The sequence below is a fragment of the Kwoniella europaea genome, chromosome 1 (assembly GCF_036810445.1).
Source record: "Kwoniella europaea PYCC6329 chromosome 1, complete sequence".
In the NCBI taxonomy this organism is placed as follows: domain Eukaryota; kingdom Fungi; phylum Basidiomycota; class Tremellomycetes; order Tremellales; family Cryptococcaceae; genus Kwoniella; species Kwoniella europaea.
In genome coordinates this window covers 4,004,131-4,021,927 of record NC_089487.1, presented here as the reverse complement: position 1 = coordinate 4,021,927, position 17,797 = coordinate 4,004,131, and the positions used below count along the sequence as shown (strand labels likewise).

Genomic DNA, 17,797 nt, shown 5'->3' with positions numbered 1-17,797 from the left:
ATGACAGTTGAGCTCACTTGTCACGTGACCACATGATTACATCATCACTCGTCCTTTACTATAAAGTCAGATACAGATAATACTAAGTGTCGCATTCATCGCCTATCGATTGTTGATTCACATCATAACAAGTCACAGCACCAGCCAAATGATACCTCGGTTCTGGACATTCTCAACCTTCGTATCATCTCTCATTACCTTACACAGCTGTCAATCCATTATGTCTGATCTACCTGGTGCGCATCTGATCTCTCCCGATGGCAAGAGTTGCGTCAAGATAGACCACGAGCGAGTGTTAGAGGTACTCTCGTCGACGGCGCCGGTACGGACTGCAGATGGCAAGAACGCTTTCTACACCAAGGATGGATGGTATTTGTTGACTGAAACCCCCGAACGCACCCAAGAAATACTCGATGCACAAGCGAAAGATAATAAAGCTTGATTCTATGCTGTGCAGCCCAATGTTAGTATAAACATACCGAGAGAAGTGGCTGACGCCGTGCAATATCAGCATTTGTTATACAGCATCGCTCTTCCACCAGCCTCATATCCGGATTTATCAGGAATCGGAGGCCTACGATTAAAGCAGGATAAACCTAGACTAGGAGGAGATGAGATTTTTTCAAGATGCATCGGCCTTTGAATGTACACAAGCCATTGTTCAGGAGGCACTCTGTGATTCTTGACATTCTGCATTCGTGGAGATCGTTTTTAGGAATCGTTAATGACTCTAGGATTTATCCCCAGCGCGACATCCGTGACACTTATCGGCCGACAACCACAGTGAATATGCTTCACCATGCCACCAAATTTCCATGAATCTCGGTTAGCATTAATTTCAGCTCGTGTCGCGCTTTGATGGCGTAGCTCATCACCCTTTCCCGAGACACCTTGGGTCAGAAAAAGTCAAACGGGAGAGGAATAGATGAGTCAGGCATAAACGTAACCTCACATTGGTCATGTTGAGGCAGTGATGGTCGTGTTCCATCCTATACTATGGCTGCAGGCTAGTGGCTCATTCTGAACTCTCGAACGGCCCAGTAGGACCGTCGTTTCCCAGCATTGCTGACGTAGTGAAGCCAGACGTCAGGAGGGCTACTTAGTCTCATGTGGGGAATTGAAAATGGGCTCTCGGATCCTTGGGGACTCTTCGCGTCTTCGGCCGAGGGGACGAGACGACTAACGAGATGAGACATCGTTAGCTCATGTATGGACTCGTATCGCTTAAGGCACACTACACTAGCATGAGAAAATCTCCTATCAGATAACAAATGAGGCCTGAGATCAGTGTCTGATGTTTGCGAGCGTGAACGGATACAGATGTTTTGAGGCGATATGTTCTCTTGATCAATACTTTCCAGCCCGAGTCGTTCCGGCCTTGGACAGGTATAAAAAGCCCTAGAATGAAAAGCACGAATCCGTCTAATAACGACACCCGACCTCAATCTCGTGACGCAGTGTGCTGTCGTCGTCAACCGCTACAAGGAAGTCCTCACTGAGTCTTGATCTTTAATCCCAGGCAGTGAGTGATAGATCTAATCCGCGTTGCTTGACCGGCGGCCCAACGGGGCACGTTGATCATACGAGTTGGTGTCTACACATGAATATACTAATTCCGCCATACCTTCTCAGTCGCGCTCTACAAGCACAAACATCGACTCCAAATGACCATCCAATCCCGAATCATGATCTGTTCCCTCGTTCCATACTTCCTGCTCGGAGTGAACGCATACTCCAGAGCCCATTATACCGGTGGCTGCACAGGAGCCGAACAATGTCAGTTCACCACCACAGCCTGCACCGAGTGCTCTCCGGACTTCCAATACATCAATGCCTTAGGGGTCGAAACTTCAGCATACAACGTATACACGTTCTGACATCTACCTCAATATTCGAATTGTCCCCAGGCTCAAGCCCAAGCCACCATTTATACGGGATGCAAGGCATGCGACGACTGTGAATACTCAAATGCCATGTTCGTCAACTACAATTGTCCGATCTGTGCTAGAAAGCGAGCAGAGATTCCGGATCAACCTGGAGCGCCACTCTTCTCGCCGAATGGAACTATCAGTACCTATATAGACCACGACCGAGTTTTGGAGATCCTCTCGTCGACCGCTCCGCTTCGCACTGAAGATGACAAAATGGCGTTCTATACAGACGACGGATGGTATCTTCTACTAGAAACTCCTGAAAATACCCAACGTTTATTGGAGAGTGGCGAACTGGAGAGTAGATCGGTAGCGAATGCACTCAGCCCAGGGCAAGGCCATCGGTAGTCTAGCATGAAAAACAGCCCGATCGCTGGATGTTGCTCCGAGCTTGGAATGTAAACTTCCGTTTTTCCTTCAACTTCTTTGATATCTCTCATTCGATCGCGATCCGAGCTTCCAATATGAACTTCCGCCCTTCGTTCATTCTCCTTTGATATCGCTCATTTGATCGCGATCAGCCAAATCGCATTCTCTTCATATTTGACTTGTCTTGCAGATGAATTAGCATGCTAAATGGCTCATGGTCATTTTTCATTGTGAATGGCGAGGGGGATCAAAACGAGGGTCGTCCAGGTTGTAACATTGGCATTCTTGTGCATTCTGCGTTATTATTGACTTCCCAAAGTGGATCACGTTCGAAACGCTTGCAGGCGGATGAGGGGTGATCATGCTGTGAGAGCTGTGAGACGCCTTTGCGAAGCCTACGCATCAGTGCTAGTGATCGCATTTACGATTTAGAGGGAAACCGAATAATGAGGTATCCCTTTAACCCAGGTTGACCATTTGGCTCTCAACCTCGCCACCATGTCAAGTTTGTGTAACTTTCCCACGCTGAGCTCAGAAACCAGTCCCTCGTATCCACTGAGTATCACGTAATACATGAATCATCACAATCAAGCTGCTACTCTGTTACCTTTACAGATACTTGTATGATCACCAAAGAATGACTCCAAGATCACTCGCATACTCATTCTTCTACCTCGTCGCCACCCTTCTCCTTGCACAAGCCGCAATGGCAGACTCGAAACCAAAGTCAAATCCAAATTCAGATACCAATCTACCAGGTGCACCCCTATTCTCACCAGACGGGAAGACCTACAAATGCATTCCGCACGAACAAGTACTAGAGATCTTATCATCTACTGCACCGATCCTAACACCAGAAGGACAAAACGCATTCTATAATTCAGAAGGTTGGTATCTGTTATTGGAAACTCCTGAGAATACTCAGAAGATGCTTGAAAGTGGAGAAGATCACTCTATCACTTTGAAACCTGGTCAAGGACATAAATAAGTGACTCTATCCTCGATTCTATTCCGCTCCTAATCAGACCACAGCCAAACTATAACGGTCGAACACCAACCTCATTATCGAATGTCATCCCCTTTTGCCGATATGGAATAGTACCAGCGTCATCATTCGGGATAATTGAGATCGGGCACGCAGATCTCATTACTATAATTCAAACAAAGATTTGGGTCTCCTACTTTAACGGTCTTCCTTTCACAATTGGCCCATGCCGATATATTGCTACCGCTATCTGATTATATATCAATTGAAGCAACGAGCCGAGAGAAACACAGGGAAAAGTAGCGGTTGAGATGACATTCAACGTGTGAACTTCACGGTTCCCATTATCCCTTGCTACCATTGTCTAGCTCTATCTGTCTGACTATCACCTTCGCATCATCTGCTTCATCCTTTCATGCATTTTTTTCGTATGTTGGATTAACTTATCGCTACTACTTATCGTGTCTTATTCAGAGTACATTGCTCGTCCTATCACAAACAGTGCTCGCTTGCGACCATGACCAGAAGGTATATATAAGGTTTCGGGGCTTCCTGCCTCTAAGTCTGGACGAGTCAGCCGCGTAACTCATGAACGTCATCAAACATACATTGTACCGTGAACAACCGCGTGGTACGCAATGACTTTTCCTGGAGGGGGAGAAGGGCTTCATCCTAATTCAGCAGTCTGCACCGATGCCTATGCTTATGCTGACTCAAGCTTACAATTCACGGTCCAAATATATCAATGGCAAGGACCCACTGTCCGTACCGACTTCCACGAGAAGCAGATGGCGGCAGTCCAATACATCAGTCATTAGTCAAATTTTTCACCATTGTGCAAGCCTTGAAAAAGTATCCCCCAACTTTTGTTTTCGAAGACAGAGGACCCTTTTTCTTTACATCATTCGGGAACGACTTGGTATAGTGATCGCCAAAGCTCGCACCTAGCTCCTCTGCCTCCCTCCCAGCTGTACGCATCGACTTCCCTGATCTCGTTGAGATTATCGGCACCTTGACACGTCGGGACACCAGCCGCGCTAGTGACAAAGTCCGTGCAGGTTGTGTTGAGGTTGATCATGAGCTCGCTTTGCATCGAAAAGACTGGCCAGTCGCTGGCGGGGTTGAAGCTTGTGTTGCTAGTCGAGAGACCGTTGGCCACTTGACTGGGGATACTGGGCTTGTTGTCGATGATCAAGGTGCCTAGCGCAGTTTGAAAGGCCTGAGAGAAGTCACTCGTGTATCCGTTCCCAAAGTATGCTGCAACATCCCCACCGTGCGTAGCGGGAGGAATGGAAAATTGGTACTTGTAGCCTGCTCCTCCGGAAGCGGTAAATGCTTCAGCGAGCCAGTATGACGGACATACGAAGGTCGTTTCGCTGTAGATTTGAGCGATTTGCTGTTGTGGACCAGACGCGACCGAGCTGATGTCGTTCGCAGTGTCACCGCTGTCACCTGCTGTCGCGTAGAGTGTCGCGTTGGGTCCAGTATCGTATTTATAAGCGGCGAGAACGGTGTTGAGGTTGTCTTCGGAGAAGAACGGGAACAGTAGTTTGAGATAGGCGATGGCTTCGTCTTCTGTAGTGACATTCTTGGGGACGAATGGGTATCCCTCGTTGGCGTTGTTCCCGGAGAGGATGACTTTGCCGTTGATTTTGGCTTGAAGTAGCTGCTGACTAGGTAGCTCCTGCACGAAGGATCCTGCAGGTCCGGTGACGGGGACGAAAGCCCATGTGCCGTAAACGCCCTCTTCACTGACGGATGCGGATGCGTTGATGAGTGTCGCGCTATCTCCGGCTTGAAGACAAGCGAAGACGGATTGATTGGTATTGCCGTAAGGACCTGTAAGACAGCCTGCCGCTTGGGCGAACGCAGAATATGCCTGCTCTGGTACAAAGTCGCGGTAATCGTACTGCTGTGGGAGATACGGACTCGAAGCGAAGACGTTGTTGAACAACTCGGTACCGCGCGACCCGCCGTACGCCATGGACTGCAGCATGACGCTCCCGCCGCCTGCTGATTCGCCGCCGATGGTTACTCTGGACGGATCGCCTCCGAAGAGATGGATGTACTGCTGTACCCAGTATAGAGCGAGCTGCTGATCCTGAAGGCCCGCATTGAGAGATCCGAAGCGATTGACCTCGTCTCCAGCCAGGAAGCCAAAAGCGCCCAGTCGATACTGGATGGCAACGCCGATGAACTCATTGTCATTCGTCTTGAGTAAGGGGCTGAAGTCGACGCGGCCATTGCCGGCACCATAGCCGCCGCCGTGGATCCAGACTACGTGATGTCAGTCTCTCTTGCTGTTATATCAAGTCACATGTTACTCACCAAACACCGGAAGACCTGTTGCATTGCTTGGAGCTTGCACGTTGAGGAACAAGCAATCTTCCGAAGCGCCGGTCTCGTTCGTGAAAGCATCACCGGTGCCCAAGGCCAACGAGTTGACAACGCAGGTCGGTCCATACGACATTGCGGGCTGAGTGCTGGTCCGGTTCACATCTGGCACCTCTGGGCTCGTAAATCGCAGCGAACCATATGGTGGTGCGCCGAAACGGATCCTACAGAAATTAGCATGTAATCTGTGGGGGAATGACTCACCCTTGGAAAACGTAAAGGTCAGAAGTCGAGTTATAATATCCCTTGTACTTGGCATATCCGAGGTCGACTGTGAGGCCAGAGCTGCTTCCAGCTTGCGTACTCACATTGCTGTAGGGGTTTGGCCAGGCATGGCATGTCGTCACAGCGACGAGAGACGTGAGGAGAAGAAGCCACATCATGAGTAGACCGATTGATTGGGTGTCGATGGACCGTTACTTGTGATCTCTTCTCACCTATATACCTTGCGGCACAACGGCTAGCGCTGTGGACCCTCCCTTATCCATGATCACATGAACTGGGACGTCTCCTCCGGCTTGATGCAGCCCAATCGGTTCATGGAGTTACCAGCAATGACATGGTGCGATGGGGCCGTTCAGAAGACTTGAAATGCTGTTCAAGAAGTACGTATCAATTCGATGAATCATGTGTCGCTTGTCCGGGTACCACTTGGTATAAAACCGAACGGATATCGCTCTGGACATTTCATCCGATCTATTTTAGCTTTTAAAGTCAACAACATCGTACGTCTGTACGATATCCTTCTGCCTTTTGTTGAGTGCCGGTTGTGCCAGCAGGTCCAGCTCGTTTCAGAGTCTACGAGGTCGTCAGATTAGTTCTCCCCAAGCCGATGCGCTCGGTCGCCGGCGGCCGGCTTGTGCTGCAACGTTGTTAGATGTCGATGTAAGGCACCAGCGCATCTACAACATGGATGCTAAATTTGGCAAACTAATGATTCAGCTGACTTTCGATCATAAGACCTGCCGCGAGGTCTCTTGTCCCCCACGCACACGATCTCTTGAATATTCTACAATGTAAGGCCATTTATAGAAACCCCACGCTTCGCTATGGTTTTACCATGATTGTTCCGCGATACGTGCCACAGAAAATCAAACGCCGGTAATGCCGAAACCCATACCTGAATTACTGAATGAGGAAGTTATTCCCTAAAGTGTACGGTGGCGTATGCATCTGTAAACAACGCTCTAAGCAGCTTTTTCCCAACGTCGCCCTCGCCACCACTCATGGTGACAACGACAACTCATCTCCCATCATCCTCTTTGCCTCTCCATCACCACGTCACATATATCACACTACCTGTTTTCCGCTCGAAAATACATCTGGTGAGTGCAGAGTTCTGTTGTCAACTGTCTCTGAGGGGTATTTGGTGCATCGCCACACCTCCGGCCTTTCGGGGTTGATGATTCAAGTTGAGAATCCATTACCAAGAAGTGGATTGAGATATAAACCACCACAAACCATTCCCCGCTGTTATTTCCGAGTGCTTCATCGTTATCAGATGCCTCTTTCTCTTTTGATCTGTAACGCCGAGCTATCATCATCATCCTGGTATCTAATCTGCCATTGACATCCCCTCCACTTGTCACGTCCAGGTAAACAACCAAACCAAACAAACCAAACAACCACCCACCTATCAACTCAACGATGGATGACCAATCACTCCAGACAGCACAGCAGCAGGCCGATAACGATGCTTTGGCATCAGCAGTCGCAGCCGCCTCAGCCCATCTGGGTTCATTGGATGATGGAGGAGTAGGAGTGGGAGTGGTATCATTGGATGATCAACATCAACCTCATCAACATCATTTCCACCATGCATTACAGCAACCCGACTTCTCACAGCATCATCATCACGTCAAAGAAGATCCTCACCATCAACACCATCACGGCGATCCCACCAATGACCTCAACGTGGATGTCGATGTACATGGGTTAGAGATACCTGTCGCGGTAGATGATGGCTCGCACATGCATCATCACGATCACAATATGGGGATGGAAGGTGAACCGGAATTAGACCTGGGATTGGGCAATATAGGTACACCCAATGAGTTCGATCCTAGGGAGAATGATCTGAGCGATTTTGATAATCAGAGATCAAATTCTTTTGGTAGACCACCAAGTATAAGGAAAGGTGAGTGATATAACCCGTAAACAATCTGAGTAAACGTGCTGATGACGCTATGCGATTCACTTTAGCTTGTGATCTGTGTCACGCTGCCAAACAAGTGAGTCGACCTCTTTTCGATGTTTCCTCATTTTCTATAAAATATGCTGATATCCCTTCTTAGAAATGCTCCGGTGATAGACCATCATGCACGCGATGCGCTGCGGGCGGATGGAACTGCAACTATGCACCACGACAACGTCGACGGACCGTGCCTAAAGACCAGAAGAACTCGCATCACAATCTCGACCCAATGCAGCAACACGGTATGAGTCATAGTGCACCTAGTCATGGAGGGAAGAAGAGAAAGCTGGGAGCGCGAGAAAGCCTTAGTACGTTCGGATCAGAAGCGATGGATATGAAGATGGCCATGGGTATGGCAATGGATATGGGATTGACAGGTGAAGAGGAGGGCGAGGAAATGCAGACTATGTCGGATGATCAGATGGTGAGCTAGCTCATGACCACCCGCTTCATAATTTTTGGGTTGACAGCTCATACAATTGACTTGTTGTTTATGAACAGCTCGAATCCATTGCTATCGATGGTTACCTTGCCGATCTCCCACTAGCTAGTTTCGTACATAATCTTCCATTCACTGCACCTCCACCTCCAGAACCTCAAGTCCACTACAACAACGATGATTTCCCTTCTGCTGGAGACAACACATTCCCAAACTCAGATATGGACCAACATACTACCTCAGCTCTTCGAGACGCTATTTTCTCCCTGAACGAGAACAACGCCGGTGGGCATGGTGAAGGAGCGGTAGAAGGTGAACACGGTGGAGATGGACAGGGAGATCAACACGAGATGGATCCTCATCTTGCGTTATTGAACTTGACGCATATGCAAGATGATGGAGATAACAACGATCCCAATAGTACCAACAACGATTCAACGGGATTACAAATACCTGACTATTCAACTCCAGTCCATTCAGGATGCAATCATCGACAACTCGTTCCACATATCCTCTCTCTCCTCACTCAACATACCCTCGATCCTAAACCTGGTAGCAACACTCCCCTGACATTAGGTGTATTCGCTCCTTTGGCAAGATCATTAAGATTATTCCATTCTTTGCATGTATGCCCTTTATGTTCATCATCACCTCAACAAACCTTACCTCAATTAGCTCTTTTATCACGAACGACCACCATCCTCACTTTCCCTTATCCACCTATCATCTCGTCGACCGTTGGATCATCCGCGCAAATCACCATTCATGGAGCGAGATTATCCGGTACGGGCTTATCAGAAGCTATCGAACAACATATCGTAGGAGTCGTATGGGACTCTTGGAGAGCAAGCATAAGAGAGATATTTGCAGTATTAGATAAGAAAGCTCAAGATATAATCAGACCTACAACTTCCCTGGGTAGTACCAACAATAACAATAATGGTACAGAAAATGGAAATGGGGATGGAAAGGATGGATCGAATTCGAATGGAAATGGTACACCACCCCAACCTGGTACTCCTTCACAATCGCAGAATCAATCTGCCCAGCCGCCTCAACCGGTTGTCAGTAGTTTGGAAAAACAACGAGCGGGATTGATATTCCAGGCTGTATCGAGGTTGAGTAATGCGATGGATGAAGTTGATCCTTAGAGTTAGGTATGATAGCGATGGACAGATGTCGAGGAATAGTGTGGGAAAGTCAGGTCGAGGCATAACATTGTAAAGGGATGAAGGGAGCAGTGTAAGAGTTGCTTATAGGATAACCATTTCGATGATATTGTTGATTGGTATTTGTTGGATCGAAGACAGGTAGCTCCTATGTGGTATATAGTATAAATCAAGTATAAAGTGTTTGTTTTTCTCTCTATGCGAACCAATATGAAATATGTTGTGATTAGTCTAAATCATCCACCACACCACATGAATCATCGACAACCATTATCTGGCAGTCGTTCTATCAAGGTCGATGCTGAAAGACGGTCATCTGACAAGCTTCAGCTACCGATAACCGCATTACTGAATAATGCATAGTCAATATGGGATAATGTGAAAGTAGAACAATGAGATCAATATATCATATAATTTGTTATATTGTATTGATGTCAAATTCTGCTGAAGCTGAACCAATTACTGAATCATATACTGACGATGTGTATACACTCAACAACAGATACAAACCCATATCGACCCGAAACGCGAAACGGTGTGATGTAATGTGATTCCATAAAATCTTATTCTGACTTTTCTTTAGAAGAACCTTCCGACCAGAGTCTCTTGATAATCCCACTATTGAACCTATCTGTCTTGACTACGATCTGTCTTCCATCGATAGTTATAGATTTCAAAACTTGTTTCGCGCGATATACTGAATGAATAAACCGTTACAGAGTCAAAAAGAAACAACCAACCAATCAGTCCGTAATCAATTCTCTCCTTTATTGTGTTTATGTGGGTTCCTCATGTGCTTCCCTATCTTGACTTCTCTCTCCAAGCTTCAAGATAAACGTGATATATAAAGAAAAGTGAATCAAAGTTAACTCACAATGATCTTCATCCCTAAAATGTATCCAGGCTACCGTCCTGACCTCTTCTTCCCCCTCTTGGTCCTTTTGACTGATGCTCATCAACAATCGATCTTGCCCTGGCGAAGCTGGGTTGATATCTTGCTCGATCACTTCGCGCTCTTCTACTCTACTCCCATTATCCTCACTTGCGGTGATTTCATTAGTATCAGAAACCGCATTTCGATTTGACGTTTGACCAGGAGAAAATGGTGGGTCTGCCCCGGAATTCGCATTTGGACTTTGACTTTGACTGGGGCTAGGAGACTTAGCGATACTGCTCCTTGGAGTATGGCAAGGTACAGTATCATCATCTTCTTCAGGTCCAGAAAGACATGATAACCTCCTGAATACACTGATCAACCGTTTCAATGGCCTGTCCTTGGTTTGTTGAGAGGGAGAAGGGAGATGATAAATCTGGACCCTAATACAACCAACCTATTAATATCAATACGAACATAAGAACCATCCATAATCTAGCATGTATGAGAGAATGAATGATACTGTATAGAGCTAGGATCGAAAAGATATTATTGTGGCAATTGACAATCGTCTACAGATTACTCACATACTAATCCCAGGATCCTTCTTATTTTTCCCTCTCCTACCTGAAGATTGAGAATGAACAGGATAAGATAGGATGTAATTGAAATGCCAAGGTTTGATCGTTGGTGGGAGGTTGGCTATGTGCAATGTACGCTGGAATGGTTTGGGAAGGGGTTGGGATTTTTTATTTGAGTGTTTGGCATGGAGTTTGGGTAGATGTGATTGAAGTGGCTACATATTACGAGTAAGAAGAGTGGGTCAGTATTGCACATCAAACATTGTCTTACGATTCTCACGGATAGTTCAGGTTCAAAGCAAGAAATCCCATACTTGGTTTCGTACACATTTGCATGATGCATAGGGACTTACCATCTTTTCTGTTTTATATACCTTTCTATTTCCACCGAAACGAAAAGCGGATAGCGATATTCTCTTGTAGATAAGATAGCTTCTAGAGTGAAGAGTGGCGATTGATTTCGAAAGATGATCAGGTCGAGGTCGAGTTTTATATTATTGATGTTCAATATTTGACGATTAAACATGAGATGTTATTAGAATTAAGTGTAGTCCGTTATCAATCCTATTGAGTGTCGTATCGTATCCACACCGAGAGCTCGTGCTTGAGTTATATGATAGAGTATCCAAGTGTGAAGTATGCTTGTACAGTCACTAACGTCAACAGATGATCGAAGACATTGCAAGCAATACAACAAAGGTTCGACCTCCATCCAAGGTAAATGACGTTGATTGTCATATACAATGATTGATCTACAGTATTCACTAACTTATGATCGATAAGCTAGAAATAGTCCACTATACCCTTCCTTTGTCCGAAACTTCCATTGATCGATTCCCCTGAGTAGCCAAAGGACGCAGTGTACCAGACTTGTAAGAAGATTCTGAAGTTTGTTTTGAACCGGCAAAAGGGGTTCACAATGGGGTTTACATCGCGTAGTCGTAATGAAAGGCAGATTGTAGTTGTGTGACAGTCGAGTTAAGGGAAAGAATCCCAACGAGGGTCTAGGGGCGACATACCCTCTCAACGCAACCTGTAGGTCTTTCTACATTGTCGCGATTCTCGGTACTTTTTACTTAGTATCATTAATAAAACATAGAAGTATAATCATAAAAAAGCTGCTATAGCTTACTCGACATTCATTGATTTTTGAAATTCCACAAAGACATAGCAACCAAACAGAAAGACATTCATTGAAAATAAAACAACAACAGGACACCCACCCAGCCTATAACAAAAATACCGAGACTATCTAGCTAAGAAATCTGATACCTGTCAATGATTCAAGTTTCCTTCGGCCAATCATAATCACTGCCACATCGCATGATGAGAATAGATGGCACCCCTCAACTATTTTCGATCAACCCCTCGAGTGAACATAGAATCAGATTCAGCCGTCAGCGTCAGCGTTAGTGCCACTACCACATCCACCCAAGCTCAACAGGAAGTGCAATACCAAAGACCATATATAGATCAGAGTCAAATCAATGATAATCCCAAACGTCAATTAACTTTAGACGTATCCACACCTACACGTACCTCCGCCACAGACGCCAACACGACCCGACGAACTGCTAATCCTACCCTCAATGACCTATCACCTGAACACACTACCACTCGCGCAACTGCGGCTGCTACTGCTCCGTCCATCAGAACTACGAGGTCTGATAATCCCACCATTGTCGGGAATCTCGAAATCAGCAGTAGCAGTAACACCAAAACTGCAAATGATGGTGAAGCAACTTCGACTGAAGGTGATGCCGATGAGGGTGTTCCTTCTCCCACATCCACATTATTCACACGAACAACCACTATCCACTCTTCTTCTTCTTCTTCCGGCAAATCAGCCTCGTCTTCCTCAATATCTAAATCAGGTACTAACAGTTCAAAAGAAAGTGAAAGTCAAAGTTCGATCCTTTCTTCGGCAGTAGCCACCACAAATTTATCATGGTGGCAGCTCCTCGCGTTGATCATCTGCGGTATATTAGCGTTGTCCGTGGGAAGTTGGTTATTCTTCAGACATCAGCAGAGAAGGAGGAATGAGAAACAGCAGAAAAAAAAGGAAGAGATGGAGAATGAGATAAAGAGGAAAAAAGAGATGAAAGATGATCAACGTTTCAAGGCATTGGCTTTTGGACATAACTCTCGAAGAGGGAGAGGAAGGGGGAGGTACGATAGTGATGATTATGAGGATTATTGGACAGATGAGTATAGTGATGGAGGTACGATCCGACCTTCTCGTCGGCGTAGAAGACGAAGAGATCCTCCTCGTCGATATCGTCGTGATGATAAAAGGAGAAGGAGAGATGAGTATAGTGATGAGGATGATGATGATGATGAGACATATAGTAGAAGTATTGAACCCAAATCTGCATTTTCTTTCCGACCCAGTCCATCTACCCCCTCGGGAACAGGTCGAGGATTGAAATCAGCTTTGACTAAGAAAAAGGGGTTTAGAGATTCGGTATTTTCGACATATACGAGCATGAAGAAAGCTGCTATCAAACATAAATACGTAGAGGCGAAAATTAAATTGGATGAACAATTGAAACAGGAGGAGGAGTTGGAGAATCAGAGGAAGATAAAAGTTTTACAAGCTAATAGGGAGATTGAAGAATATAACAAAGCGGAGATGCAAAGGAAAGCCACGTTGGAGCTGGCAGGTGAGACAAGTGGGAATAGGGCGGGAATAGGAGCACATAATGATATCCCAAGACCATCTGAAGTCCACCAGCATCAGCCACAATGGGGATATGGGAATAGAACTCGAAATGACAATGATTGGAATGGGAGTGGGAATGTCAATGGAATAAACGGGAATGATCAGAAATGGCCGAGTAGGAATGGTGAGCCCAGTCGAGGTGAGTATCGAGTTTCATATCTGAACATCAGTTATGAGCATGAAGGAACGTATACATGATTGGTGTAAGAGCATCATCAGTATTTCATGAGAGTGGAAAGTTCCGCTTCATATCGTTAGACATAGTACTGATTAACCCCTTATCTCTTCCCTAGGTAAACTCCTAATCCCACCAGTTCCCCGTCAACCATCCAAGACGCACTCAACTCATGAGATACCCACAGCTGCATTACTCCCTTATCAAACTTCTCCAAAGAGAGAAAGGAGCCATTCGCTAGATGGTGAAATATCCAATTTACTCGGCAACTCTTCTTCACCTTCCTCCACTTCTTCCTCTCAACGACCTGAACCTAGTAGACAAGCTACTAGTAGATATGATAAGCGAAAAGGAGTTTTGAAGGATCTTACTACCGAAAATGCAATCGCAAGACCCAGACCAACTTATCAACCTTCCACTTCGTCCACAACTTCTTCGGGGTTCAGTAGTCTGAGAGATGATAGAGAGAGACCAATAGCCAAAAAGGGATATTCGAACCCTTTCCAGATCGATTGGTTAAACAAATCATCATCTACTACTGTATCTTTGCCTACTGAAGTAGAAGATGCTCCCTCGATTTCTCCCAGGTACCAACCTCGAGAGGATGTAAGTGTAGGTATGAGACATCCTAATGAGAGACCGGTCTTACCGAGACAGAGACGGGGAGTAGATGCAACTGCTGGGCCAGTCAGTCTGAGAGGTAAGGGAAGTGTAGGATTCGGCCTAGGCGAGGGTAACATAAGTACGAATACCAATGAAAGAGGAGATGGTAAGAAATGGGCCAGTAGGTTGAGAGAGAGGAGGTAGTTTGAACGAAGTAGGTTATGTTGTTCATCCGATTTGAGTCTGGATCTTTTCGTAGGTACGTTTTGGTATTTGGTTTTGCAGCTAGTAGGTATTTATACATACATGTCGATGCTACTTCTATACACATACAATACAAGGATGTTGAAAGTAGTGAATCTGCATCAAGGTAACACAAATCTCGTCAGCTATCAACCACCCAAGCCACGACGATATTCGATAGCAGAACTCACCTGATTGATCTATAGTGATATATGGCTAATCACTCTCACTATCCTCTTCGCTTTCACTATCCACCCCGGCCTGTTTCTGATATCCCTCCCTCTGATCCTTGAAATCCCCATTCACAGCTAAACTCATGACCGTTGCCCTTCCCATCCCATGAGCTACCTTTCCGAAATCCTCTTTAGACTTTTCCAAATCCCCTACAGCATCTTTGTACTTTGTCAGCGTATCGTTAAGCGATTGCTGAACATTGCGGATTTGATATGTCAGGGATTCGTAATATTTCGCAGTGGGCGATAAGGTCTGGGTGATCTTAGGTGGTAAACTTATTTCTGAGTTGGGTGTAGGCTCGGAAGGTATTGGGAAATTTGTGGTGGATGATGATGGTATGTTATTGGAAGAGGAATCGGTCGGAATGGAAACGGTGGAAGGGGGATGGAGGGTGTATGATAGCTCGATGGATTTGGTTGACATATCGTTTTCAGTCTACTCTTTGCGTTGGATGTCAATCTCGAGTCTGTTGGACCTCTGTACTCTGTACTCTGTGTGACTGTGACTCTTCTTTTTGTTGAGCTGTGCTATTTGCTGTTTACTGCTTGTGCTCTGGTCGCTGGTAATTAATGGAACTTTACCATCTTCCCAACCTCATCTGAAGTTATCGAGAGTGCTGCAGCGAACCCAAGTCACGTGATATGGATGAGTGACATCAGCTAACGTGGAGATGGACGATGATGAACGATGCAGACGCGACAAAAGACAGGAAGAAGAACAAAGATCAATATATGTCAATCTCATTCCTCTCTGCATATTCATTCACCCACGACACAGCCCACAATGGTACGACCGATAACGACACTGTCAATATTGCTACCGCTCCTGCTGCCCGGTGTGGTTTGCGCAGCAGATGAGGGTCAAGACAGTATAGCGGGGATGATCGAGAAGGTATGTCAGCAGGTCAAATCAAATAATCGGAATTTGTAGCGGTGATTTTGGCGAGGTCAAGCTGACTTGTTGAGCTGTATGACCCACAGACCACTCCATTAAGGACTCACTCACTGGCAGCCCCTTATGTGGATAGTGACTTGCAGAATAGGTGGTAAGTCTACCGACCATTTCGCTTTCATTGACCACTCGTCCGTCAATTGCTAAATCATGTGTCAATTGGGGTAGGTGGGATTTTGGTGGAAACGCAATCATTGTAAGTTGCTTGTACCACACACAACTCGGACAATTGATATGGCTCTCAACTTATCTTGATTTTATATTGATAGAATACCAATAAACATGTTCGGCTCACTCAAGATAAACCCTCGGAGAAAGGTTGGTTGTGGTCGAGAATGCCCTTGAGCGTATCGAATTGGCAGATCGATGTGGAGTTCAAGGTAGGTTATCATCTTCCTGAACTTGGAAGTTGGGCAGACCCAAGATATGATAAGGGGGATTTGCTTCAACTTGCTCGTTCTGTAAGCTGTTGACTGATATTACTTTTCATGTCAACAGGTCGATGGAAAAGCACATAATATGTTTGGAGATGGTTTCGCCCTTTGGATAACTAAAGATAGAGCTCAGGAAGGTCCGGTATTTGGTAGCGTGGGTGAGTGATACCCCTCATTTGCATGCGATTTCAGATCATTCACCCTTCTTGAACCATACCTTCGTCTGCAATTTATGAGATCAAGCTGATTTTGGGTAATACCTTTTCCTATCAGATTATTTCACAGGTTTAGGGATATTCTTCGATACGTCAGTACTCCATCACCCTCGGCTGTCCTTCACCATCCTATATGTGGTATAAGCAGACAGATGCTGATATAATGTGGATAGTTACGCAAATTCACGTCATTCATACCAATGGCCCAGGATAACCTCAATGTTAGGTGACGGAAAGACAAAATATGATCATGATCATGATAATGAAGCTAATGAACTTGCTGGATGTTCCGTAAGTCGATTATCTTCCCACCTTCTATCAAACTACCATCGGACATGAAAATTGGATCGCGCTGACCTTGGGATGGATTTTGAATCTGGGATCCCACAGGAAAATTTCAGAAGACAGGGCGATACACCTACTAAAGCGAGATTGACTTATATAAAGGGTAAAACCTTACAAGTGGGTGGATCTTACTTCTATCGTCTATCTGACCTAGATATAAGACTAATATGCGGTTTTGTCCTTTTTCCCCAATTTTAAGCTCAAATTACAGACGAAATATGTAAACGATTGGAAACTATGTTTCGAAACCCCAGTAGATCTCCCGGAAAGTCCTTATATTGGATTCACAGCTGCTACAGGGGATGTATCGGACAATCATGAGTGAGTTTGGTTTTACTCTCTACTCCTGATTGTCTATGCCTTCACCTCCTACCATGCTCGAGAAATTGGTTGCAATCCTGTTTACCCGTAAAACGTAGTAAGAGTCGTTGGCTGCTTGCTTGTACTGATCTTCTTGTTCTCACACAGCATCGTAGCAATAAACACATTCTCTGCGACTCTACGACCTCAGTATCGGACAGATCAAGTCCCCTTGGCGGCCGACGCGAAGAGTCAAGGAAGGAGCGGAATGGGTAGACCTAGTCCCAAATCTTCCTCGGGAGGAGGAGCAGCTGGATGGTTCTTGTTCATCTTGAAAGTGGGTTATCGGTTTCTCATGCCTATCTAACATGCCATGGGGCCATTCCCATTCCCATTCTCATCTCATTACATGTTTTTTTTTTGCTGATATGACCGTGTGACTTGCAGGGTATCGGTATACTAGCATTCATAGCTTTTGCTATTGCAGCTTTCGTAAGTTTTCCTCTCCTTCTCTTTTCGACAGGATACAGATTGACTTTTGCTGTGGATTTGTAGAGAACGTATAATGCTCAGAAGAAACAGAAACGACATTGGTAATATGATATGATGTGTAGCATGAGGATGAAATGAATGAATGCA

General features: G+C 45.6%; 9 protein-coding genes across 9 annotated transcripts; 6 read left to right on the top strand and 3 right to left on the bottom strand.

The window, feature by feature from the left end:
• Window positions 1–220: 220 nt before the first annotated feature.
• On the top strand, window positions 221–442 carry V865_001526 (uncharacterized protein; the record flags this gene model as incomplete). Its single annotated transcript, XM_066225344.1, has 1 exon — window positions 221–442. The coding sequence occupies one exon, from the start codon at window positions 221–223 to the stop codon at window positions 440–442; it is 222 nt and encodes a 73-aa protein (XP_066081441.1).
• Window positions 443–1,664: 1,222 nt separating this feature from the next.
• V865_001525 (uncharacterized protein) lies at window positions 1,665–2,279 on the top strand (the record flags this gene model as incomplete). Its single annotated transcript, XM_066225343.1, has 2 exons — window positions 1,665–1,862; window positions 1,908–2,279. 2 exons carry the CDS (start codon window positions 1,665–1,667, stop codon window positions 2,277–2,279), a joined length of 570 nt encoding a protein of 189 aa, XP_066081440.1.
• A 658-nt stretch (window positions 2,280–2,937) lies between these two features.
• V865_001524 (uncharacterized protein) lies at window positions 2,938–3,288 on the top strand (the record flags this gene model as incomplete). Its single annotated transcript, XM_066225342.1, has 1 exon — window positions 2,938–3,288. One exon carries the CDS (start codon window positions 2,938–2,940, stop codon window positions 3,286–3,288), a length of 351 nt encoding a protein of 116 aa, XP_066081439.1.
• An 898-nt stretch (window positions 3,289–4,186) lies between these two features.
• On the bottom strand, window positions 4,187–5,755 carry V865_001523 (uncharacterized protein; the record flags this gene model as incomplete). The annotated part of the gene is made up of 2 exons (XM_066225341.1): window positions 4,187–5,562; window positions 5,614–5,755. 2 exons carry the CDS (start codon window positions 5,753–5,755, stop codon window positions 4,187–4,189), a joined length of 1,518 nt encoding a protein of 505 aa, XP_066081438.1.
• Window positions 5,756–7,326: 1,571 nt separating this feature from the next.
• On the top strand, window positions 7,327–9,463 carry V865_001522 (uncharacterized protein; the record flags this gene model as incomplete). Its single annotated transcript, XM_066225340.1, has 4 exons — window positions 7,327–7,816; window positions 7,882–7,910; window positions 7,974–8,297; window positions 8,375–9,463. 4 exons carry the CDS (start codon window positions 7,327–7,329, stop codon window positions 9,461–9,463), a joined length of 1,932 nt encoding a protein of 643 aa, XP_066081437.1.
• Window positions 9,464–10,044: 581 nt separating this feature from the next.
• On the bottom strand, window positions 10,045–11,292 carry V865_001521 (uncharacterized protein; the record flags this gene model as incomplete). Its single annotated transcript, XM_066225339.1, has 4 exons — window positions 10,045–10,178; window positions 10,356–10,798; window positions 10,943–11,151; window positions 11,290–11,292. 4 exons carry the CDS (start codon window positions 11,290–11,292, stop codon window positions 10,045–10,047), a joined length of 789 nt encoding a protein of 262 aa, XP_066081436.1.
• Window positions 11,293–12,272: 980 nt separating this feature from the next.
• V865_001520 (uncharacterized protein) lies at window positions 12,273–14,640 on the top strand (the record flags this gene model as incomplete). The annotated part of the gene is made up of 2 exons (XM_066225338.1): window positions 12,273–13,797; window positions 13,952–14,640. The coding sequence occupies 2 exons, from the start codon at window positions 12,273–12,275 to the stop codon at window positions 14,638–14,640; spliced, it is 2,214 nt and encodes a 737-aa protein (XP_066081435.1).
• Window positions 14,641–14,895: 255 nt separating this feature from the next.
• V865_001519 (uncharacterized protein) lies at window positions 14,896–15,336 on the bottom strand (the record flags this gene model as incomplete). Its single annotated transcript, XM_066225337.1, has 1 exon — window positions 14,896–15,336. One exon carries the CDS (start codon window positions 15,334–15,336, stop codon window positions 14,896–14,898), a length of 441 nt encoding a protein of 146 aa, XP_066081434.1.
• Window positions 15,337–15,696: 360 nt separating this feature from the next.
• On the top strand, window positions 15,697–17,755 carry V865_001518 (uncharacterized protein; the record flags this gene model as incomplete). The annotated part of the gene is made up of 12 exons (XM_066225336.1): window positions 15,697–15,804; window positions 15,894–15,958; window positions 16,033–16,060; window positions 16,134–16,244; window positions 16,363–16,456; window positions 16,572–16,605; window positions 16,687–16,804; window positions 16,904–16,975; window positions 17,058–17,179; window positions 17,327–17,495; window positions 17,606–17,650; window positions 17,714–17,755. The coding sequence occupies 12 exons, from the start codon at window positions 15,697–15,699 to the stop codon at window positions 17,753–17,755; spliced, it is 1,008 nt and encodes a 335-aa protein (XP_066081433.1).
• Between the last annotated feature and the right edge of the window lie 42 nt (window positions 17,756–17,797).